This window comes from Megascapheus bottae, chromosome 2 (assembly GCF_031878675.1).
Source record: "Megascapheus bottae isolate mThoBot1 chromosome 2, mThoBot2.hap1, whole genome shotgun sequence".
NCBI lineage: Eukaryota > Metazoa > Chordata > Mammalia > Rodentia > Geomyidae > Megascapheus > Megascapheus bottae.
In genome coordinates this window covers 27,555,795-27,579,859 of record NC_143510.1, presented here as the reverse complement: position 1 = coordinate 27,579,859, position 24,065 = coordinate 27,555,795, and the positions used below count along the sequence as shown (strand labels likewise).

General features: G+C 41.9%; 2 protein-coding genes across 3 annotated transcripts in view; one reads left to right on the top strand and one right to left on the bottom strand.

Annotated features, from left to right (window-relative positions):
• Acox2 (acyl-CoA oxidase 2) overlaps positions 1 to 9,122 on the top strand; it is a 29,729-nt gene extending 20,607 nt beyond the window's left edge. For both annotated transcript variants that reach the window (XM_090323105.1, XM_090323099.1), the window contains 2 exons: positions 5,921 to 6,053; positions 8,702 to 9,122. In XM_090323105.1, the coding sequence (XP_090179231.1) occupies positions 5,921 to 6,053; positions 8,702 to 8,764 (196 nt within the window). In that variant the 3' untranslated portion in view covers positions 8,765 to 9,122. The remainder of the gene's footprint in view (positions 1 to 5,920; positions 6,054 to 8,701) is intronic.
• A 2,591-nt stretch (positions 9,123 to 11,713) lies between these two features.
• Kctd6 (potassium channel tetramerization domain containing 6) lies at positions 11,714 to 24,037 on the bottom strand. Its single transcript, XM_090355284.1, has 3 exons — positions 23,839 to 24,037; positions 14,425 to 14,494; positions 11,714 to 12,493 (listed from the first exon to the last, which is right to left on the bottom strand). The coding sequence occupies exons 2-3, from the start codon at positions 14,449 to 14,451 to the stop codon at positions 11,807 to 11,809; spliced, it is 714 nt and encodes a 237-aa protein (XP_090211410.1). The 5' UTR covers positions 14,452 to 14,494; positions 23,839 to 24,037; the 3' UTR covers positions 11,714 to 11,806.
• Between the last annotated feature and the right edge of the window lie 28 nt (positions 24,038 to 24,065).

Genomic DNA, 24,065 nt, shown 5'->3' with positions numbered 1-24,065 from the left:
ACACACACACACACATCCATAATTTACATTTTGGTTTGTAAAGCAATAATTTTAAAATACTTTTTAAATGCAATATTAATGAGGGACAATTGTGGGTCACAGACTACTAATGGAATGCTTTGGTCTGTACTGGAGGCTTTTGTTGGTTTGTTGTTGTAGTGATCAGGTTTTTTGCTACAGAATCCTGCTATGTAGCCCAGAGTAGCCTGCAACTCACAATCCTCTAACTTGACTGCTGAAATTATAATCATGTACCATCAAGCCCAGCTTCACCTATTATTTTATACCTGATCTAAATGGTCCTTTAAAAAACATACCAAGGGCTGGGAGCCTAGCCTAATGGTAGAGTATTCTCCTAGCATTCATGAAGCCCTGGTTCGATTCCTTGGTACCACATACTCAGAAAAGGCCAGAAGTAGTGCTGTGGCTCAAGAGGCAGAGTGCTAGCCTTGGGCAAAAAGTGTCCAAGGAGAGAGCCCAAGCCCTGAGTTCAATCCCCAGGACTGGCCAAAACAAAAAACAACAACAACAACAAAAAACCCATAACAAAACCAAAGCCCAACCTGGCTAAAATGGACTGACTTAAGAATACCCCCCTTTGGAGGCAAAAAAAAAAATATGATTGCTACTGTAAAAGGGTGGGGCTACCTTTTCCCCTCAAGATGAAGAGAATAAAAAATATAAAAAGAGGGCCGGGAGTTTGGCCTAGTGGTTAAAGTGCTTGTCTAGCATGCATGAAGACCTGGGTTCGATTCCTCGGTACCACATATATAGAAAAAAAGCCGGAAGTGGTGCTGAGGGTCAAGTGGTAGAGCTCTAGCCTTGAGAAAAATCCAAGGACAGTGCTCAGGCCCTGAGCTCAAGCCCAGGACCGGGAAAAAAAAAAAAAAAATATATATATATATATATATATATATATATATAAAGAGTCAGATGTGGTGACAAAGGGTAATGGTCTAAGACCTTGAAGTCAGAACCACTCTGGAGCAAGTGGAATATCAAGGCTCAAGACAAAGATGGTGGAAAGTTCTATGGGAATTTCCTACAGTGGTAAAGCATTTTCTTATTGGCAAGTATGAGCCCTGCCCCCATTTCACCCTGAATATGCAAAAGAAAAGGAGTTTAGAGGTATGGCTTAGTGGTGTGTCAGTCTAGCAAATGGGAAGCCTTGAGTTCAAGCCCTGGTACCACTAAATTCAAGTGGAATTTTAATAAAATATTATATTTTTTTGCTAGTCTTGGGCTTGAGCTCAGGGCCTGAGCCCTGTCCTTGGACTTTTTCAAGGCTAGAGCTCTACCACTTGAGCCTCAGCACCACTTTCAGCTTTTTTTTTCCCTATGTATGTGGTACCAAGAAATTGAACCTGGGTCTTTGTGCATGCTAGGCAAGCACTTTACCACTAAGCCAAACTCCCAGCCCCATAAAATACTATTGTTATGGCAATTTTAAAACACAGGCCAAATTCTTTTTGTTTCTAACAATACATCATCAAATGTCATTTATAACAGATAGTTGGGGGCTATTAAATGCTTGCTCAATTAATCAAAAATTGCCAAAAATATCCAGGTGCCTATGGTTCACACCTATACATCCTAGCTACTCAGGAGGCTGAGATCTGAGGATCACAGTTTGAAACCAGGCAGAAAAGTATATAAGACTCTTATCTCTGATTAACCTTCATAAAGCTGGAAGTGGAGCTGGGGCGGAAGTGGTCGATTTGCCAGCCTTGCATAAAAACACTAAGGCACTGTGCTTAGGCAATGAGTTCAAGTCCCAGTAATGGCACCAAAAGCAAAAAGAAATTGTCAAAAATATATCTGACACAATTATATACCAGATATTCAGCTTTTCCTTATGTAGAAGATCCCAGTGGTAGACAACATTAAGAGGGAGCATAATTAAGTTCTGTAAGACTGATTCAAGCCAAAGTATGTCACTTTCTGATACACTTGGCATTTGAAAAGCATACAAGAAAATCACATGGCTGGGGATTGACAGCAATGATAAAATATAAAAACTCACCTTAACACCTCCTAACCATGTTTTTTTTTAAATCTGCACATGGCATTTCTAAGTGCTTGCATGGGCTCCAGAGACTTGCAATTCAAGACAAGACAGACAGCACTGACGCAAGCTGCCAACTTACGCATGCATCAAACCCACAAATTGATTGACTTACATTTATGGTTTCTAAGTAACCAGACTAGTACAGGGTAATTGGCTATGCAACAGATTCCAGCCTTTTAGTGGTTCTGTGTCACAGTCCCCTGCTGCCATCAGTCATTATCTCCTTCAGATTTCTGAGATGACAAATGAAGGGAAGCTATTCTAAGTGACACCCCATCTAGCTTCTGGTGATGTGTGAACTGACCCCAAAGTATTTTTTATTTAGTTGTGAGCCACTCGTGCCAGCCCTAAAGAAAAGAAAAAAGAAAAAGTTAAAGGCATCAACCTGCAAAAAGGTAGCCAAGAGAGGAAACACAAAAGAGAAGGGCAGATAGACACAGTTGGGGGGGCACTCCATGAAGCAGCGCTGTGTTCCCCCAGCAGTGCAGGAGAGGCTTCCCCAGCCCTTCCTCTCCATAAGGACACCCCTTCACACACACACACACAATTTGCTTTAGCCTTCAGCCCCACTCCCATCCTCTGCCCCCTGTCTTCTTGGCTTTTCCTGGCTGCCAGTAAGCTTTTGAGGCAGTTAGGCCAGTGAATTATCTCTTGACAAATTCTCATTATCATGAGCTCCTCACTGACTATTTCTCTTGTCTTTTCTCTCACTTCTCAGCTAACGTGAAATTCCCTGGTTTATTATATGCATCCCCCTCAAAACTATATTAAGTGATATTTCTTTCTTGTCAGATTAATATAACAAAGTCTACCCAACTTCCTGCTGACTTTCTGCCTTTGTAGTTATATGACTGGGAAAAAACCAGCCTAAACTTGCATTTTAAAGATTCAAGTGGGCCCGGCTGCTGCTTAGCGTCTCATTACATTTCTGTAGTCACTCTCTCTCTCTGTCCTCAAGGATTATTTCATAATCCTATTCTAGCCTCAAGTCTACACAACCCACTTCCCCATCTCTTACCAGGATGACTCTGAGTCTTACCCCATGATAAAGTGGAAGCAGCGAGGAGATCCCACCATTTCTCACCTGCACTTACCACAAGATCCTCTCTTGTCTCAGCACAGGTTAACTACCTCAGCTCCCTGCTCAGGCCAGTCAGAGCCTTCTGCTCTCCCTCCTGAACAAATCTGCCTTTCCCCTATCATGTCAAAATTCCCCTCTGCTGAGTCATTTCCATTAGTATACAAATACACTGCTCATCTGCCCCATCTTAAAATAACCTTTCACCCTTTCCCTGTCTCTCACCAGCCCCACACACTGGCCCTCCTCTATGACAGATTTGGAAGTGGTTTTTCCCATCTGTGCTTCTTATCTGCAGTTCTCCACTCTCCTCAGGGAGAACTGGGTTTGCTTAGGGTTTCTCCTCTGGAAATAGCTTTTGTCCAGGGCACCACCAATCTTTGCAAGGTCCTATAACTCAGTACTTGAATCTATTCTCAAGCTTTCACTGTGTGATATTACTCCTTCTATGCCTTTAAATATCAACCATATGCCAGGGGCTTCCAGTTTTATCCCTCCTGCTTTTCAACATCTTCTCTCAGCACTGGGCTTGATGTTAGTAACTGTCCTTTAGCTTTTGCTTTTTCTTTTCTGCTCAAGCTAGTGCTCTGCTATTTGAGCTACAGTTCCACTTCCAACTTTTTGATTGTTAATTGGAGGAAAGAGTCTCACAGACTTTCTTGCCCAGGCTGACTTCAGTTCATGATCCTCAGAGTTCAGCCTCCTGAGTAGCTAGGATTACAGACATGAGCCACTGGTGCTTGGCTGTCACTAGGCTCTTTATAAAGGCTCATTTTCCCTCTGTGTGTGTGTGTGTGTGTGTGTGTGTGTGTGTGTGTGTGTGTGTGTGTGTGTGTGTTTGCGTGTTTGCCTGCTCTGGAGCTTGAACTTGGTTTGGCATTCTACCACTTGAGCCACATCTCTACTTCCAGCTTTTTGGTGTGTTTAATTGGAGATGTCTCTCAAATTTATCTGCTCTGGCTGGTTTTAATTGTTATCCTCAGATCTCAGCCTCCTGAGTAACTAGGATTACAGGTGTGTGCTACCTATGCCTGACAATCTTTATTTTGTACTGGAGAGTCAACAAGAAACATCTAAAATGGAAGCAATACAACAAAATATTTAAAGATACTCAGATAAAATCCAAAATATCAGTTAAAAGACCGAAGTTGCCTCTGGGGAAAAGGAAATGATCTGAAAGACTGGAATGTAATTTAAAAAAAAAAAAAAAGCCTGAAGAAACTTTTTTTTTTCCTTCTCAGATGTTCTAGAATTTGAACTCAGAGCTCCCCTTGAGCCATGTTTTTGCTTTTACTTTCTTTTGGGGTGGGCCACAGGAGAGGAGCAAGAGTAATTGTGCTAATTTTACTTTTTTTGATAGAGAAGAAAATGCATGAAGTGAATGAGTGAGCAAAAGCAATCATAAATGGAATTTATGGGTGAAAATTTTAGAATTTGTATTTGAGGAAAATATTGACATCGTAGACCAATACGAAGGGTCTCTAGTGTTGGAGTTTCCACCCGCTTCCTTCTTATCCTTGATCATCTTTTGAGATGTAAAGCCTTAAGAATCAAAAAGTAGGGCCGGGAGTTTGGCCTAGTGGTAGAGTGCTTGCCTAGCATGCACGAAGACCCGGGTTCAATTCCTTGGTACCACATACTTAGAAAAAGCCGGAAGTGGTGCTGGAGTTCAAGTGGTAGAGCTCAAGCCTTGAGAAAAATCCAAAGACAGTGTCAGGCCCTGAGCTTAAGCCCAGGACTGGCAAAAAAAAAAAAAAAGGAATCAAAAAGTAAAGCTGGATGCTGATGGCTCACACCTATAATCCTAGCTACTCAGGAGGCTGAGAGGCTGAGATCTGAGGATTGTGGTTCAAAGCCAGTTTGGGCACACAAATGCATGTGATTCTTATTTCCACCTAATCAGCAAAAGGCCAAAAGTGGAGGCATGGCTCAAATAGCAGCATGATAGCCTGGAGCAGAAAAGCCAGACAAGAGCATGAGACCCTGAATTCAAGCTCCAGGACTTGAACTGGCTTCAATATAAAAGTAATCCAGGCCAGAGATGGATTTTGACTTTGGTTTGTCAGGTTTCAGGTTCTCACAAGGTTGCCATCAGAACCTTGATTTTCTGTCTTACCAGAATCTTTGGCTATGATGGCTCCATTTTTCAGCAAGCTTTCTTTTGGTACTGGTAGAAAGGTAGTAATTGCCCTCATTTGCAGTAGTTCCAGAATAGCGTTTCACAGTATCAAGGCTACCAACTCTGAGCCATGTTCTTCTCTGAACCAATAACCTTCAAGCAGCCTTTCATTTCATTTCTTGAACAGTCTTGAGTTGGCAGGGGGGGGGGGGTGTTCCTTGGAAGACGATTCTCTTACCTCATCCTTCCAGGTAAGTGAGGGTACTACTATACCCAAACTCTGATTTTTTTTTTTTTTGCCAGTTGTGGGGCTTGGACTCATGGCCTGAGCACTGTCTTGGGACTTTTTCTCAAGGCCACTTGAGCCATAGCACCACTTCCAGCTTTTTTCTATGTATGTGGTACCAAGGAATCGAACCTGGGCCTTCGTGAATGTAAGGCAAGCACTCTACCACTAGGTCACACTCCTGGCCCTCTCTGATTCATTATACTGTGCACATATATATATAAAGGTTTAAAAAAACAAAACTATAAAGTACAGAATTGTTTCAAAAGTGAATAGTGAGGTAACCTCTAATAAGGTATTGTTGTGCATCATCCTAGATTAATTAGATTTATAAGGACAATCTAAAATGCTCACACTTTTCTCTCTCAGGAAGGATGCTATCTTGTTAACGGATGCTTTTGACTTCACGGATCAGAGTTTAAATTCAGCACTCGGCTGTTACGATGGAAATGTGTATGAGCGTCTATTCCACTGGGCTCAGAAGTCACCAGCCAATACTCAGGTAGTTGAGTAGAACACATAAATTATGTAAGCGAGCAGAGAAGAAGCAGTAAATACACCTCTGTTTTTCTATTTTAATTGATTCCCATTAGGCTGAAAAATATCACCAGGCATAGTATGTCCCTGTTTAAAATATTTTTAGAAAAGAAGCCAGGGGTGTGGCCTAGCAGGAACTGCCATCAGCAAAATGCACTGCTCAGACCTGAGAAAGGGAATTGCAGGAAAGCCCAAGCTCTAAATCATGGCTTGACACACCCAGAGGCATATGCATGTAGTGGCAAACTGGCTTTTAAGTAACAAGGAGATAAATCACTGTGGTGGCTTAACCATCTTATTTTCCATCTTTGCACTCAATTTTCTGTAGACAAGAATGGGCAGTCAAGGGAGATAACAGAAAGGCAAAACCATCGGTAGCCAGGAAAGCCATAAATAAATGACTGCAACAAAGACTATGGTGACAAGATTCTGGGTAATCTTCCTAAGGAGGTCACCAGAATGGTTATTAACAATGAGAAGGAAGCAGGATTCATAGAATCCTACATTTAGAGCTGAGGTCTAAGAACACCTAGCCTCAATAGGGAAACATGAGTGTCAATAGATAGACTTGAGATCCAACACTGCATGCCAGATTCAACACAGATGATAAAAGTAGATTTTGTAGTACTATTTTAAGATTTGAAATGCAAATATGTTGTTCAGTTGGTGAAATGAAGTTTTCCTACCTCCTGAGTCCAATTCCAGACAAGGTGTGTCTCCACAGCAACTGGAATTGGCAACTCTCAGGCTTTCATTCCCACTCTGCACAGTGTTAGACTTGCTTTTCACAATTTGTATTCTCATACCCCAAAGCTCAATTTAACAAGATTGGCTAAAGTTAGGACACAGTTATCTTTTTGTTTTGGTGCCAGTATTGGGGCTTGAACTCAGGGACACACACTCACTTGTTTTTTTTTGCTCAAAGCTGCCATTATTTGAGCAAACCTCCACTTTCTGCATTTTGCTGGTGAAACAAGTCTCAGACTTTTCTGCCTTGGCTGTCTTCAAACTATGATCCTCACATCTTAGTCTTGAATTTCTAGGAACTTTCTTCTTTATCTTTAAAGACATTACTCTGTGCTTGCCTAGCATGCATGAAGTTCTGGGTTTGATTCCTCAGTACCATATACACAGAACAAACTAGAGGTGGTGCTGTGGCTCAAGTGGTAGAGTGCTAGTCTTGAGCAAAAGCTCAGAGACAGTGCCCAGGCCCTGAGTTCAAACCTTGGGATTGGCAAAAAAAAAAAAAAAAGAAGAAGAAAAAAAGAAAGGAAAAAGAAAAATATTTTACTTAGCACACTGCATGACAGAAGCCTCACCTACATAGGCTTGGGTGATAACCCACAGCATCAACAGATTTAGTAAAAAATTGACACACTTCATTCCAGTTGTTTTTATATCCTTTCACTTGACTCATGAACATGGACATTTTTTACCTTCCTAACTTCAGAATCTTCTCCGAATAGACAGATCTTTTATAAATATGGCTGTTTGACCTATATAAAGAAAGGAACCAGCAGGGTACCAGTGGCTCACACATGTAATCCTAGCTATATAAGGGGCTGAGATCTGCGGATAGCAGTTTAAAGCCAGTCAGGGCAGAAAAGTCACTGAGAACCTCATCCCCAATTAACTACCACAAAAAAGAAAAGAAGGAAGGAAGAGAAATAAGGAGGGAGGAAGTAAAGCTGTGGTTCAAGTGGTAGAGCACTAGCTTTGGGCAAAAGAAGCTCAGAGACAGCACACAGTCAGTGAACCAGCTAAATAACAGAAGAGCCATAAACTGTCTGCATCCCACCTTACAAAAAAAAAAGTGACAGGTGCAGCAATGTGGCTCTTTCAAGCACAGGAATTTAGGAATATAAGATGACAAATGACTGTTTCCAGCTAGTCAAATGACACTCGGTTGACTGTAAATAGTCACAGGATCTTACAACACATTTCTCTCTCCTTAAGAAGACTAAACTTTTTAAAGTGTATTTTTCTAATCTGCTGTAGAGAATTTTGGAGCTTCAATAGAGATAGTTTTCCTCATTTATATGGTAAAAAAATCATATTAGTTAAATTACAGTATTTTAAATAACTTTAAACCATATGTCAAAATATACACTGTATATATGAAAGCACAAATGGAAATTGTTTCAGTTGTTCAACTGAAAATAAAGTGCTAGGCTAGGCTGAATGTTTTAGAATTACCAAAGAGCCACCTTCTGTTCGGGGCAGGATCTTTAGACACAATATGACATTCATTCTTGGTTTATTCCAGCCATCTCTGCTACTTTTGACTTTCTCCCTGATTTAGATGCAATTTGGGGGTGTATGGGCTGGTCCTAGGACTTGAACTCAAGGGCTTGGCACTGTCTGAGCTGTTTTTGCTCAAGGCTAGCACTCTACCACTTGAGCCACAGTACCACGTCCATTAGAGAATGATGGGAAAAACTTATTCTGACGCCGCTTATCTGATTCTGTTTTCTGGTTTCTTGCTTTGTAGTTCAAGTTCAATTTCAAAGAGCCACAAAGAATCATGCCTTTTATTTATACTAAATTCCAAAAGCAAGGATAAACTGTGTCAGAAAGAAATGTTTTTAATAATGCTTTTTCTTCTAAAACCAGAAAAATCCTGTCTATGAAAAATATATCCAACCGCTGTTACAAAGCTGGAGATCCAAGCTCTGAAGTAACCAACAGTGTTGAAGAAGCAGTATGGTGGACCCACAGCACACAAAATGAAATGGGACACCCACACATATGAAAGGAAATCTTAAATTACGTGTTTCTAGAGTTTTCTTTGAAGACATGGTCTGAGGTATTACCAATTGAAACAGCACCTGGATTTACTTCAACATAATCCTTGCAAGGAAAAAGGGAGAGTGAACTTGATCAATCAACAGGCATCTGGGTGTTTACCATTTGATCTGCTTTTGAGTGTGTCTGAAATTTCCTGTAAGAAAAAAAATACCACTATTCTTTTGAAGCATCTATTTGGTTAAGCATTAGAATTTTGCCTTAAATACAGAAAAATTCCCCAAATTCATTAATTACTACTATGTCTCTTGTTATCTACCTACTTACCTATGTCTCTTTGTGGTGCCTAGAAATTGAATCCGCAGCCATGTGAATGTTAAGCAGGTATTCTACCACTGTGCTACACACCCAGACCACCACCTGTTTTTAGCATTTATAGTAAAAGGATACACATCTTTATACAGTCCTCCAAAAGCCTATACATGGTATAATCCAAATACAATAAGAAACCCTAAGAATGCAATTAAATATTAACTTATAACTCTTCTAGAATAAAAGGGATAAAAATTTCATAAAACAGACATAATTATCCCAATTTACCCAAATATAATCAAGTTACATTCTTCCTATCATTTTCAACTACCCACCTAGATACACAATTAAATGTAATTTGACTAATTAGAATTGCAGAAAAAAACCTCAGCTGTCTTCCTGAATTTGCTCCTATAAACAAGTACCCAAAGTAAACTTATTTCTAATAAGCTACATAAGCAAGAAAACCCATAAGCTTTTAAGTTTCATAAACACAGAACAACTAAAGTTATTCAGTTTCCATGACTGTGTTCAACCCAAATCATTTCACTTCATATTTACCCCAGGTAGCTCAACAACTCCTAATCAAATGGAGTCTTGGGGTGGGGAAAGGAGCATCATCAATCAATATGAAATAGGACTGTTTTTCTAAAATGGTAACCTGAGATGGATGCAGTGATCTACTAAAACCACAGGAACCTGTCAATAGCACGAAAGGCAGAGATAGTAAAATGGGAGTCATTACAGGTTTCTGCATGTGAGTAATGCATCAGATCTCAGAATGAAATGTAGCACAGTCATAGGGATGATTGAACACAAGTGAATGTTCTCATTTCCTTTTAGAAAGAGAATCCAAAAATATTCTCAGAGAGGAAAAAAGAGTCACCTGCATGCCGCAGGGCCCACAGCCTCAGAACTGTGAAAACACGAGATTCAATTAGAAAACAGAATAAATTAAATAACCTCCTTTAACAAGGCATCCTGGCAAACTATGAAGTCTTACTCATTAACAGAATCCCTTCTGTGGGTAACTTCCAAGAAATAGAATCCTGCCAGGCACCAGTGGCTCATGCCTATAATCCTAGATACTCAGAAGGCTGAGATCTGAGGATCACGGTTTGAAGCCCACACAGATAGGAAAGTCTGTGTGAGAGTCTTATCTCCAATTAACCACCAGAAAACCGGAAGTGGTGTTGTGACTCAAGTGATAGGGCACTAGCCTTAAGCAAAAAAACAGAACAGCACCTAAAGCCTTGAGTTCAAGCCCTAGAACTAGCACACACACAAAGACTATATTTAAATAATAAAAGTACACATACCACCCCAAGTGTTACAGATCCTTCACCCACTGAAATTCATTTCTTCTCAGAAACAACTTAATTTGATAATGATGTGCATTTGTAGGTCATAAATGTAGAATGGGAATGTCCCCATGCTTAGCACAAGGCTGAAATGAGTCATATTCACAACTATGACAACTGACAAAAAATTTGTAATCCTTGATATAAGTCCTATTTGAAATAATTTTTCCAATGTTATGTCCACTCAAATATGTACTTTAAGCCAAATTCTGCCCATCCCTGCTTCACTTATGGAACAGTGTTCTTAGGAACTATAGTCTAAGATTCCACAGAGCCCTCTCAACTACAGGCTGTATATACTGAGATATAAACAATGAATATTTTAGATGAGGAAGACAAGTTTCTCCTTCATGTAATAACAACGAATAAATACCACACTAATTTTCATAGTTCATTTATTCAGGTTTTTCTTCTCCTGGTAGACAGTACATTGGGAATTATACTGTACCAGGCATAGGAAGATTTCTACCACAGGGACATTTTGCATTCAAAATCCAATATAAATATTTCTAGTCAGACATTTCCATGGCTACAGGTATTTGGTTGCTTGATTTATATGCATAGGAAGAAACAGTTGTCATAACTGTAAAAAGCAGTACTTAACAAGTACCTTTAAATGATTGGACGTTTTCCTTTAATATTACAATACTGCTTATTGGTTTGGAAACTAGGTTGCCTTACATAATAATTTGATTTCTTTTTCCCTCAAAGGCATCATGAGTATTCTGCTTATTCTTTCATTCCTGCATTTTTAGCCTTCTAGTTGAGTTAGGGACTGTTTTATCAGAAATCATTTTAGCACTGTAATAATAATAATAACAATAATAATAAAGAGCTCTGTTATGGGTAGATTATACCATAATGATTTTCAGACTTCTTTTTATAAAAAAGGTATCTGAAGACTCTAAACAGGCACATGCATACTCAGGGTGAAGGGAACAAAACCTGGAGGAGACTGCCAATGCATAAAACTTCCTTCTGGTCCTCAATGCCTTCAAATAAATACAAACGGAAAGAAAGAAAGAAAGAGAGAGAGAGAGAGAGAGAGGGGGGGGGGAGGGAGGGAGGAGAGAGAGAGAGAGAAAGAAAGGAAAGAAAGAGGAAGGAAGGGAAGGGAGGGGAAGGGAGGGGAAGGGAGGGGAAGAGGAAGGAAGGAAGGAAGGAAGGAAGGAAGGAAGGAAGGAAGGAAGGAAGGAAGGAAGGAAGGGATGGAAGGGAAGGAAGAGAAGGGAGGAAGGGAAAAACAAAACCAAAACAGAAGAAAATAGAAAAGCAGTCTCTTCCACTGTTTCCAGAAACTTCAGTCCTCCGTCTTCCGGGCCAGTCTGCAGAAAGTCCAGTTGTGTTCCACTGTGTTCTCATTGGCCCGCTCGCTCATGTGATGCACCCGTGTGTTACGGATTGTGAATCCTTGTTTTGTAATGTATTCCATCAGGTGCACCCGGAGAGACACTTCCTGGTGATAATCACAAGGTCCGAAAGTAAAGGAAACCTGGCAGTCTCTGGTGTCCATCATGTGCTTGTTCCACTTGGTGAAATAATTGGAGATGCCTTCTAGTAAAGAATGGACCTTGGTGGTAATGGTTAACTGGGTTATGATGACAGCCACTGGATTGGAGTACTTAGAAAGCTTCCGGGTACTAGAGAGCTCCACAACCTCTTCAAAAGTATCCATAGGATACAAAGGCTTAGGGTCATTGAGACACTGAATCAAGGGCTCAATCTGGTAAAAATCTGCTTCTTTCCGAAGCAGGTCAAATTCCTTAAAATCCAGAGGGAGGGTCAGCTCTGAAGTTCTTAGGAAGTTGAGGACATATCGGAAGAGAGGCCCATCTCGATCAATGAAGTAATTGCCTTGAGGGTCTCGAGCTGTGGGGAAGTCTCCCCCAAACATAGCTCCAAGCATGGAATCAGGATAACGTGTGAGTGTGGTGAGGGATGTCGTATATAAGTGTCCACCGACATTTAATGTGACTGGGTCAGTCATCTGAAATTTTCAAAAACATCATCAGTCGCCTGGGATTTATAAAATCCAAACTCTGATAAAGACATTAACAATATCAACCAAGCATAGGAGTCCTTCAAATGCTACTAGCTATGGTAATCCTATAATGAAAAGTAACTTTACTCTCAGTAATAATCCCACTCACATGACAGGATCTAACATTTGTTTCTAATAGGAAGGATAAATCCAATCCTTTAAAGATTTACTAGAAGATTCAAGGGCATGACCTTCAGAGACATATAGTTTCAGGCCCAGATCTAGAGTCTTCAAGTCAGAATATACTATGGGAAGAGAAAAGACAAACTGAAATATATATTGTTGAGTTAAGAAAAAAAAAATCCTTCCATTTTCTTAACTCAGTTTAACAAAATGATCTGATAAAGACAATTACTTCCAAAATTTCTTTTAAAAAGCAACAAGTCGAGGGGGGGGGGGGAGAATGTTGTTTTGTGTTAGTACTGGGGCTTGAACTCAGGGAGCTGGTGCTGTCCTTTGTTTTGGGGGGGGTTGTTTGTTTATTTTTGTCAGTCATAGGGCTTGAACTTCGCCTGGGAGCTGAGCCTGAGCCTGTGCTTTAAACTCAAGGCTAGTGCTCTACCAGTTTGAGCCATACCTCCACCTCTGGCTTTTTGGTGATTAATTGGAGATAAGAGTCTCAAGACTTTCCTATGCCAGCTGACTTCAAACCTTGATCCTCAGATCTCAGTCTCCTGAGTAGCTAGGATTACAGGCATGAGCCACTGGCACCTTGCATGAAGCATTTTTAAAATAAGTAGCCACCACCACCACCACCACCACATCCTCCTCCTCCTCCTCCTCCTCCTCCTCCTCCTCCTCCTCCTCCTATGCCAGTACTGGGTCATAAACTCTGGTTCTTGTGCTCTCACTTGGCTTTTTTGCTCACTGCTAGCACTCAACTCCCCTCTCGGCTGATTAATTGGAAATAATATTTGTCTTCACAGCTATGACTGTAAATGTGCACCACCAACACTGGGTTCCTACCTAATAACTTTTTCATGGAAATAAGAGTTTCAGACACTCAGTTAAAATATACACTTTAGCTAACCACATAACCCAAAAGCTAACAGTGGCTTTAAATTTCATTATCTAATAGTATATTCGCTTTTGTAACATTAATGTTGCAATCTGACCTTTAGAGAAGCAAGCTTCTCTAAATAACACATACCACGGGCTTTAAAGTTTATATTAAGAAGAAGAAAAAAAAGAATCTTCAGGTATTAGGAAAACAATGAATTTCTTACCAGAGGAAGAGAGAAATAGGGAGGGAGACAAGCACACCCAAATGCGCAAATGGGACAAGAGGTGGACAAGAGGTGGACAAGAGACACAGGCAGGTCTAACTATTAATGCTCCAACTACAAGGAAGCAAGATACTCCAAAGACCAAAAATCCCTGTATCCTTAAAGTAAATGACTATAAGAAGTCACTTACTTAACAAGTCAGGTACTGGTGGCTCACGCCTGTAATCCTAGTTACTCAGGAGGCTGAGATCTGAGGATTGCAGTTCAAAGCCAATGTAGGCAGGAAGTCTGTGAGGCTCTCATCGCCAATTAACAACCAGAAAACTGAAGTGACACTGTGGTTCAAAGTAGTAGAGTGCTACTCTTGAGCACAAAGACCTCAGGGAGCGTACTCAGGCCCTGAGTTCAAGTTTCACAACAAGCAGTTTGTTGTGAGCTCACAACAGTATTAAATCTGTATCCATTAAAATGCTAAAACAAACAAAAATGCTCCCTAAACACAAAAACGCAAAAAATGGGAGGTATAGTTTACAAAAATTCCTGTTTCATCTTTACATATTTTATCTTTATACTTTATATATTATACCTAGGATGCATAAGGAAAAAAGAAAAGCAAGTTGCCAGTCTTCAAGCAAGCTAAGAGCCACTCACCATATAGCCCCAGTCTCCATTATCCATCTGCTCCAGCGCTGCGTCTCAAGGGGCCCAGGTTCCAGGGAAACTTTGGAAGGAGAAAATGGATATGTGATAGCACATGTAACTGTATAAAATGAAAATAAAGCTTTTTCCACACAACATAACAGGCCAAGTATTACAATCTACTCTGGAACCAGGCACTCAGGAGACTTAGGGCAGGAAGTCAAAAGTTTGAGGCCAGCCAGGCTACATGGTGAGATCTTGTCTCAGAAAACAAACACTTTAAGACAACTAAACAACAACAAAAACCTACAGTGGCAGCCAGGTGAGGTGGCTCATGCCTGTAATCCTAGCTACTCAGGAGGCTGAGATCTAACGATCGTGGTACAAAGCCAGGCTGGGCACAAAAGTCATATAACGAATGATTGTTGTCCTTAATGTACTATGTTGTCTCTCATCTCCTTTGCTGTCTCTTGTTATCTCATGTTGTTATAGTATCTCACTTTGTTATCTGATATATTGAATTTATTTGTATTTGGTTATTTGAAATTTGATAGGGAAGGGGGGAAAACCAAGACGGGTGGGGGGTGTGGGGGGGGGAGGGAAATGGGTACCAAGACATGTGAAAGGGTATCAATGTACGTGAATTAATGCACCTTCTATCTGGCAAATATCATGTAACCCTTTTACTAATTACAATAAAAAAAATGCAAAAAAAAAAAAAAAAAGTCCATGAGACTCCTATCTCCCACCAGAAAACTGGAAGTGGTGCTGTGACTCAAGGGGTACGGCAGTAGCCTTGTGCTGAAGTGCTCAGGCCCAAAGTTCAAGTCCCAGGACCACCAAAAAACAAAAACAAAAACCAACAACCCTACAGTGGTGCAAAGATTTGAGAACAATACACCCCCACCGTCTTCTCCATGCTCCATCCTCTGGAGACCATCAGAGATTGAGAAAGAACTCCTCATACTTGGAAAACATGGAAAGCATAGGAAGTAAACTCAAATCGCGTCTCTGTTCTCTAACAATCCAACTTTAAGAATTTTTGTATGAAAATATATTAACTTCTACAACTTATACTGGTACAAACCTATATGACTAGTATTTGTCAGAAAGATCATTTACAGGAATAGGAAAATTTCTCATCAGCATTTCAGCTCCATAAACTAAGCATCTCCATGAAGGCATGTAACATCATAAATGCCCAAAACACCAGCCTCAACTTCCAGGAGAAAGAGACTGGAGTATTTATCTTAAAACAACAACAAGGTCCAGGAGTTCTGCCTAGTGGTAGAGTGCTTGCCTAGGACGCACAAAGACCCAGGTTCAATCCCTCAGTATCACGTATACAGAAAAGGCCAAAGTAGTGTTGTGGCTCAAGTGGTAGAACTCTAGATTTGAGAAAGCTCAAGGACAGTGCTCAGGACCTGAGTTCAAGGCCAAGACTAGCAAAAGACAAAACAAAACTAATTATATTTCAATAGTGCAATATTCAAACAAATGGAAAGCAATCGATTAATTGGGGCAAAAGAATCTTAAAGATCTGTCAGAGTCAACCAACCAGTACTTGTAGACAGCAGCTTTAGGACAATGACAAATAGCCTATATAGTTAATAATGTCAGCTTGAATTTGTTTTGCTCTACACTTCAAGAGTATTTCCAGTCTCCCAGCTACTGAACTGTGGGAGCCAGTTACCTCTCTCCCAAACCAACTTGTAAAGCAACCTACAAAGTTAAATTTCAAAATCTCTGGCAAGTGATGGTCAGAAACATGGACTTGTCCTATTCAGCCAGGAAAGGCATTGGCTTTTTTATGTGGTCTTTGAACAAATGCACTTTTCCCACTTTTAGAAGAATCTGGCACACAATTCCCAGAACAAGCCCAGGCTACAGAAGATCACAAAGGCTCTTTCTCAAAAGGTCACTCAGGCATGTAGAGAACATTTGCATAGCACAGCATGGGCTGAAATCAGAGCCTGGAGCATCCATTTTCTCTACCTTGCAAATTCTTCAAAGCAAAACAAGCTAAAATGTGGAGCAGATGAGGTGCAGTCAGTTTTTATTCTTTACACTCAGCAGTAGGATGTAGATAGGCCTTCACATGCTACCGGGTAAGAAATGGAACAAATGTCAAAGTCAGGGCTCTTGTGACAGCCTTCCGTTCGTCTCACTTGCTTCACAAACAGAATCAAGAAATTTGCATTACCTATTTGTCCTGTCGGCTTTTGATTCAGGTCCTAATAACAACAAGTTAGTAGTGACTTAAAGGTCAGTCATCCAAGAATTCTGTTAAAAGCTCATCTTTGGTATTTTACCAGTATCCAAAGTATTCTTTCTTGAAAGCTTCAATAACCAATCATGCAATCAATCGATTTTAATTCAACTATGTCGGGAGGAAACACCTATGTGCAATGTGGATACTCAGTATAGGAAAAGTACAATGCCTGCCCTCAAGGGGTTTTCACTCTACAGAAGAAGGAACACGCAAAAACTGAAGAACAAAAGGAATTCCACAGTGCTACTGGACAGATGGACTGGCAAGGCCTGCAGGAGGAAGATTCCAACTGAGAAAATGCACAACTTCAGGGAAGAGCTCACACAGAAAATCTGCACACTCAGAGAAAGGACTCCAGAATCAAGAAACAATTTACATAGCACATGAAAGTCTTGTCCCCATTAACTAAAACAGTAAGCCCCACACAGATTTTAGTGATGGAAACCAGAGGAAATAGGTAGATTAAGTGACTTGCTCAAATCCCACAGCTGGGAAGTACATTCTTTGTTAACTATGGTTTGAAATCAGGGCTGTAAGCTCACAAGTGGTGCTCTACTATCGAGCCTACCCTCCAGCCCTTCTCTGTGGAGGTTATATTGGAGGTGCAGTCTTCTCCGATTTTCCTGTCCAGACTGGCTTCAAATCTCCATCCTCCAGACTTCAACCTCCTAAGGAGCTAGGATCACAGGTGTGAGCCACCAGTGCCAGCCAGACTTGAGTTTCTAACTCCTAGTCTACATCTTTCCACAATATCTTTCTTGGATAGAAACCAAAAGAACAGCATCCAAGAAAACAAGAAATTGAAGAGAATCAACTTGACTTCCTACTGCCACCTATTAACCATATTCACCTATTGTAAAATTTATAATAACTCTACCTAACCAAGCAATTATAATGGGTCTGTAAAGATTCCTTAAGAGTAAAGAAAAATGGGGGCCAGGAGTTTGGCCTAGTAGTAGAGTGCTTGCCTAGCATGCACGAAGACCAGGGGTTCAATTCCTCGGTACCACATACATAGAAAAAAAGCTGGAAGTGGTGCTGTGGCTCAAGTTGGTAGAGCTCTAGCCTTGAGGAGGCCCAAGGACGGTGCACTGGCCCTAAGTTCAAGGTCCAGAATTGGCAATATATATATATATATATATATATGTATATGTATATATATATATATATATTAAAAACTTTTTTAAATTAAAAAAACAATAAAGAAAAATGGTGGACACTTACTCACTAGTGTGAATACCGCTTTTGTCTGGTTTCAAGTGATATAAAGAATTCTAATTCAAGCCAGGGGCTTACAGCTCACGTCTGTAATCCTAGCTACTCAGGAGGATGAGATGAGGATTGAGGTTCAAAGCCAGGCTGGGCACAAAAGTCCATGAGACTCTTTATCTCCAATGAACCACCAGAAAACCAAAAGTAGCTCTGTGGCTCAAGAGGTACAACAGTAGCCTTGAGCTGAAGAGCTCAGAGACAGCACCCAGGCCCAGAGTTCAAGTCCCATGACTGACCAAAAAATTCTAATTCAGCCTCGTGGTTCATACCTACAATCTTAACTTAGGGTTCAAGGTTCAAAGCCAATCCAAGCTGAAAAGTCTGTGAGACTCCGACTCCAATTAATTAACAAAAAGCTAGAGTGGAGGCATGGCTCAAGTGGCTGAGCAGGAAAGTCGAAAGTAAGAACACAAAGACCCAAGTTCAAGCCTTTGTACAGCACCAATCAATCAATCCAATCTATGAATTATCCAAATGGCCAATAAGAAATGTAAAACCAAAGACAAAGGACAAACAAATACCAATAGTTTAGATGCTATGAAATTTATGCCCACTACTATTAATCCTTTTCCAACTTCTTAAAAAGACAAGTTTTTGAACAGTAATGAATAAATTGGCAAGGTATTAGTGCCTCATACCTACAATCCTAGCCACTCTGGAAGCAGGTATCTGAGAATCACAACTGAAAGCTAACTTGAACAAGAAAGTCCATGAGAATACTGTCTCCAATTAACTATTAAAAAAAAAAAAGCCAGAAATGGAGCTATGGCTTAAGTGGTAGAGCACTAGCCATGAGTAAAAAAGCTCAGGGACAGTGTCCAAGCCCTAAGTTCAAGCCCAGGACTGGCATACAAAAGCGTGCACGTGCACACGCACACACGTGCACACACGTGCACATAAGTGCACATGCAAAAAAAGTGAATTAGATGCAACTCCTGAAACTACAGCATGGCAAAAGCTGAGGTTTTAGCACAAACACCATAAGGAAAGCTCAAGGTTAGTAATTCAGGAAAGAAATTACCTGATCTACATGTGCTTGTATTTCTTTTCTTTCTTTGGGCTTGAACTTGGTCTGGGTGCTGTGTTTTCAGCTGAACTTTTCAGCTCAAGGCTACCACCCTACCTTGAGCCAAGCCCCACTTCCCTACCCTTGAGCCAAGCTCCACTTCCGGTTTTCTAGGGGTTAGTTGGAGATAAGAGTCTCAGGCCCTTTCGTGCCTGGGCTGGCTTTGAACCTTGATCCTCAGATCTCAGCCTCTTGAGTAACTAGAATTACAGGGGTGAGACACTGTGCCCAGCTCCTGTGCTTGTGTTTCTTTAAAAGCATCCCAAAGCCTTCTTGTGCTTGTATATAAGATCTCAAAATAACCTGGTTAAGTCACTACTTGTCACTTCCATTAACAATGACCAAATCTTAAAAGATCAACTGGTTTATTAGTAAGCTCAAAGAGGGAAAAAAAAGAGTATTAAATAGTTTAAACTTTATCTGTGTACTCCTTGCTTCTAAACATCCTCTGTAGAGATTCTTAGACACAACAACAACAAATAAATGGCAGAAGGATTCTGCTTAGCCAATAGCTGGGTTTTGAATTTATGACCATTGGGAACATCTCAGACAATGCAAATGAGAGAAAACATAATTCAAAATCCAAAAGAATTTCCAGAACAGCTTCAATTTCTTCTATGAAATCATTTTCCAGAGTGGCTAACAATTAAAAAATGATTAATTTGCTTTTCATCTTCTCTCTCTCCTGGACCTGTCTCCAGTGGAGGACTTAATGAAAACTTTACATGACCACAATTCAGGCAGCAGAGGAAAGACCTACAAATGGGCCTACTTTACCTGAAGGAAAAAAAAAACATCTAATATTTCTGAGAATTCATGAGGAATGGATATTATGAGAGCAACATTTTTTAATTCTTTAAAATGCCTTTCCTTTTTAAAGAGACAGTGAAGTTCAAAGCCCTTTCTGACCTTGTAAAATCAGTTCACCTGAAAAGACCCAACCTTTGGCACAAATACAAGTCTTGTCACAGCACTGGAAATTCACCCGTGTTCAAGCTTCAAAGGTTACTGAGACTAAAGCATAAATTCTGATGGCATGTTAGATAATTAAAAACATATTAAAGAATGTATAGGTTGGGCTGGGAATGTGGCTTAGTGGTAGAGTGCTTGACTAGCAGGCATGAAACTTGGGTTTGATTCCACATGAACAGAAAAAGTTGAAAGTGGTGCTGTGGCTCAAGTGGTAGAGTGTTAGCATTAGGCAAAAATAACCTCAGGGACAGTGCCCCGGCCCTGAGTTCAAGCCCCAGGACTGGCAATGGAAAAAAAAAAAAATGTGTATGTTGAAGAGAGTGACACTGACCAAGATGCAAGATGTGTTGTATTCATAAACTGCTTTGTTTAATACCACAACTTATTAAAGATAATTGAAATAAAATAAAACCATTTAAGAATACAAAATTTTTAAAAGAAATAAGTTTTCTAAAGTAGTAAATCTGAAGGATTTACAATCTACTAAGTCAATTAAAAATTAAATAATTAAAAACTGGGGCCAGGGGGCCGGGAGTTTGGCCTAGTGATAGAGTGCTTGCCTAGCATGCACAAACACCTGGGTTCAATTCCTCAGTACCACATACAGAGAAAAAAAGCTGGAAGTAGTGCTAAGGCTCAAGTGGTAGAGCTCTAACCTCGAGAAAGTCCAAGGACAGTGCTCAGGCCCTGAGCTCAAGCCCAGGACTGGCAAAAAAAAAAAAAAAATGGGGCCGGGAGTTTGGCCTAGTGGTAGAGTGCTTGCCTAGCATGCACAAATACCCGGGTTCGATTCCTCGGTATCCCACATACATAGCAAAAAGCCAGAAGTGGTGCTGAGGCTCAAGTGGTAGAGCTCTAGCCTTGAGAAAGTCCAAGGACAGTACTCAGGCCCTGAGCTCAAGCCCAGGACTGGCAAAAAAAAAAAAAAAAGCTTAATCGAAGAATCCCTAAGTTCTATCTTATCAGTAATGACAAATACAAGTGGTCAAGAGTTTTATCATTTTTTTTCTACAGATTAAGAACCAATATTGCTTTATGACATCCTACACACTGCAATCTAAATCTCCAAATCTGAACAAGTAAAAATAAAAACCTATGACTACTTTTCGTGACTCTTCTTTTTTTTTTTTTTTTTTTTTTGTTGTTGTGGGTCACAGGGCTTAAACTCAGCTTGGGCCCTGTCCTGGAGCTCTTCAGCTCACGGCTACCACCCTACCCTTGAGCCAAGTCCCACTTCCCGTTTTCTAGAGGTTAATTAAAGACTCTCAGGTCCTTTTGTGCCCGGGCTGGCTTTGAATTTTGATCCTCAGATCTCAACCTCCTGAGTAGCTAGGATTGCGGATGTGAGCCATGGCACCCGCTCTTCCCAGTGATTTGGTGTAACCTTTATGCCTTTCTACTGAAAACTCTGGGCCTGGCATTCTGAAAAAGTCAATAAATTCTCTCCATCTATACTTACCCTCAAAATTGCCTTTGTACTGAGTTTCTCTGTTCTTGAAACGTGGGAGTTTGAAAGTGAAACACTTTTTATAGTAACTAGTTCAGCCACATCTAAAGGAATCTTTGGGGTTAATATCCACATACAGGCCAGCACAAATAGCCAGGTAGGCAAGGCTAATATAATTATGTTAGATTTATACCTAACTACACTGCTCCAGAAATGGATGCTCCTTTAAAAAAAAATCAGTCTTTTCACTCTCTCCTTTCTTAACCATTTTGTCTAGAAAGTTACAGATTTTAAAATAACCTTCAGCCAGCCAGGCACGGTGGCTCACACCTGTGATCCTGTGATCCTAGCTACTCAGGGGGTTGAGATCTGAGGATCAAGGTTCAAACAAGCCCGGGCACAAAAGGACCTGAGACTCCTATCTCTAATCTCTAGAAAACGGGAAGTGGGGCTTGGCTCAAGGGTAGGGTGGTAGCCTTGAGCTGAAGAGCTCAGGGACAGCACCCAAGCCAAGTTCAAGCCCCATGACGCACAAAAAAAAAAAGAAAAAAAGAAAAAAAAAAACCTTCAATGTTAAAAAGACAACAGTCTCAAAATCCAAGTTCCTCTCTTCACTTTCCACGGGCTAATAATTCAACCTTTTCCAAAGTAAGTGCACCACTGAAACACAAGGATAAAACCCTCTCATAAAGCAACAGATATACAGTAGAAGGTTCTGAAGTCACATCAGGCTTCAGAGGGTGCAAAGGAGAGAGACCTAAGGCTGGGGAGAAAGGCCAATAACCCAATTCTGCAACCTTCCTAATTAGGAGACCCTCAATAAACCACTCCTCTTTGGGGGAAATGGAGAAAATAGCAAAATGATGGCTATAAGACAAGCAGTATACAAATGTGAAAATACCTGTAGCAATAACATTCACAAAATTTCTGGGGTGGACTGAATAAACAGAGCAAGCATGAGGAAGTCTTCCCCTCAAATGCTCCCAATCTCACAGGTCTTCCTTCCCCAGGATCACCTCCACAAGGGAAAACTGGTAACAAGGCAGCCAGCCTCCCTCCAAGGCCTCACATGAGCGCTTGATTCAGAACTTCTCTAAGCATGACTCAGGATGGTCGATTCCAAGTAAATATATCCAATATCAAATCCAAATATCAAAATCCAAGGTCCACTGGGATACTTATAGGATTGCCCCTTTTTGTAGTAAAGCTCAGGCTAAAATATGATTCATGAAAATTCAAATGACAAAACACAGCAACAGCATCTATAGCAAGCCCGATCACCTAACCTTAAGGCACTTAAAAAAAAAAAACTATCTGGAAGAACTGATCGTTTTCAACTATTCACAAGTTCTCTAATCCTACCAGCTCTGCTCACAATAACTATATTTCCCTTTTCTTAGCTACACATTCGTTCATTAAAAAAAAAAAAATCTCAGCCTTGGCCTCAGGCCTGTGCTATTCCAGGATCATTCATGTAACTGAGGGGCATTTGTGACAGAAAAAAAAAAAACATTGCACATGTCAGGGCTTAGAGAGGCGACAGATACCAGGACTACTCCCCATACATCGTCGGTTAGACTAGGTCTTCCCAAGTGTATTTGCTTGTTCAACCTTTTCCATAGCGAAGTCCGGCAAACTAGCTGGACTGTCAGAGTGATCTTCTAGGACAGAAACACCGTAACTTCAGCAGAATATCGACACCAGATCTGGGGAAAAGCCCACCCCCAGACCGGGTCTCCACCGCGGCCAGCCCGGCAGGTGCCGCAGGGGCTCCCCACAACCACGGCCGTTCATCACCTCTGACAGCAGGCATTAAAAGTGCCACCGCCGACAACCATCGGGGTGGAAAGAACTCAGCTGCGAAAAGCGAGTGTGTCTGCGGGGCGGGGGCGGGGGGAACCCCAAAACACCAAGGGAGGCAAGGGCTCAGCCGCCCCGCGGTGTGCTTTAAACTAGGGCAAGCGGTGGCTAATGAGCGCCGCCCAGAAGAAGGGGAAAAAAAATCATTTTCTAGCAGACCCCGAGCGTCCCCGCCCGGGCCGCGCTCCGCGGTTGCCCCATAAGCGAAACCCCGAAGCCGCCTGGTCGCAGCGCCCGGCGGACGATGCGCCGGGCCCGGGCAGGGGCAGCTCGGGCACCGGAGTCCCGGAGCCCATGAGTCCCTGAACCCCGGCCTGCGGTGCCGCGCGTCCCCACCGGGCGGGCCCCGGAACGTCCGCCCAGGCCGACCCGAGGGCAGCCCCGCCGCGGGCTCGTGCCGGCCCCAGGGCGCGCGGCCCGGGCTCCCGCGGCCCCACCGCGCACCCCCGCCCGGCTCGGCCCGCCCTCGGCCCCGCTGTTCCGGCCGCCCGGCCCTCCCGAGCCAGGGCCCCACATGCCCGCGCCCTCCCGACTCACTGCGGGGCCGCTGGGCCGGGAGAAGCCGGCGGCCGGAGGGCGCGAGCGCGGGGAGGAGGGAGCCCGCGCCTGGCAGCTGCGGCGGCGGAGGCGGCGGCGGCGGAGGGGACGACTGAGCTCGCGCCCGGAGTTGCGGATCCAGCTGCCCGCGCCGGGCGGCGCCTTCCCAAGCAGAGCCGCGGCGGCACGAGCGCGGGCGCCCCCTGTCGGCGGCTGGGCGGGGACCC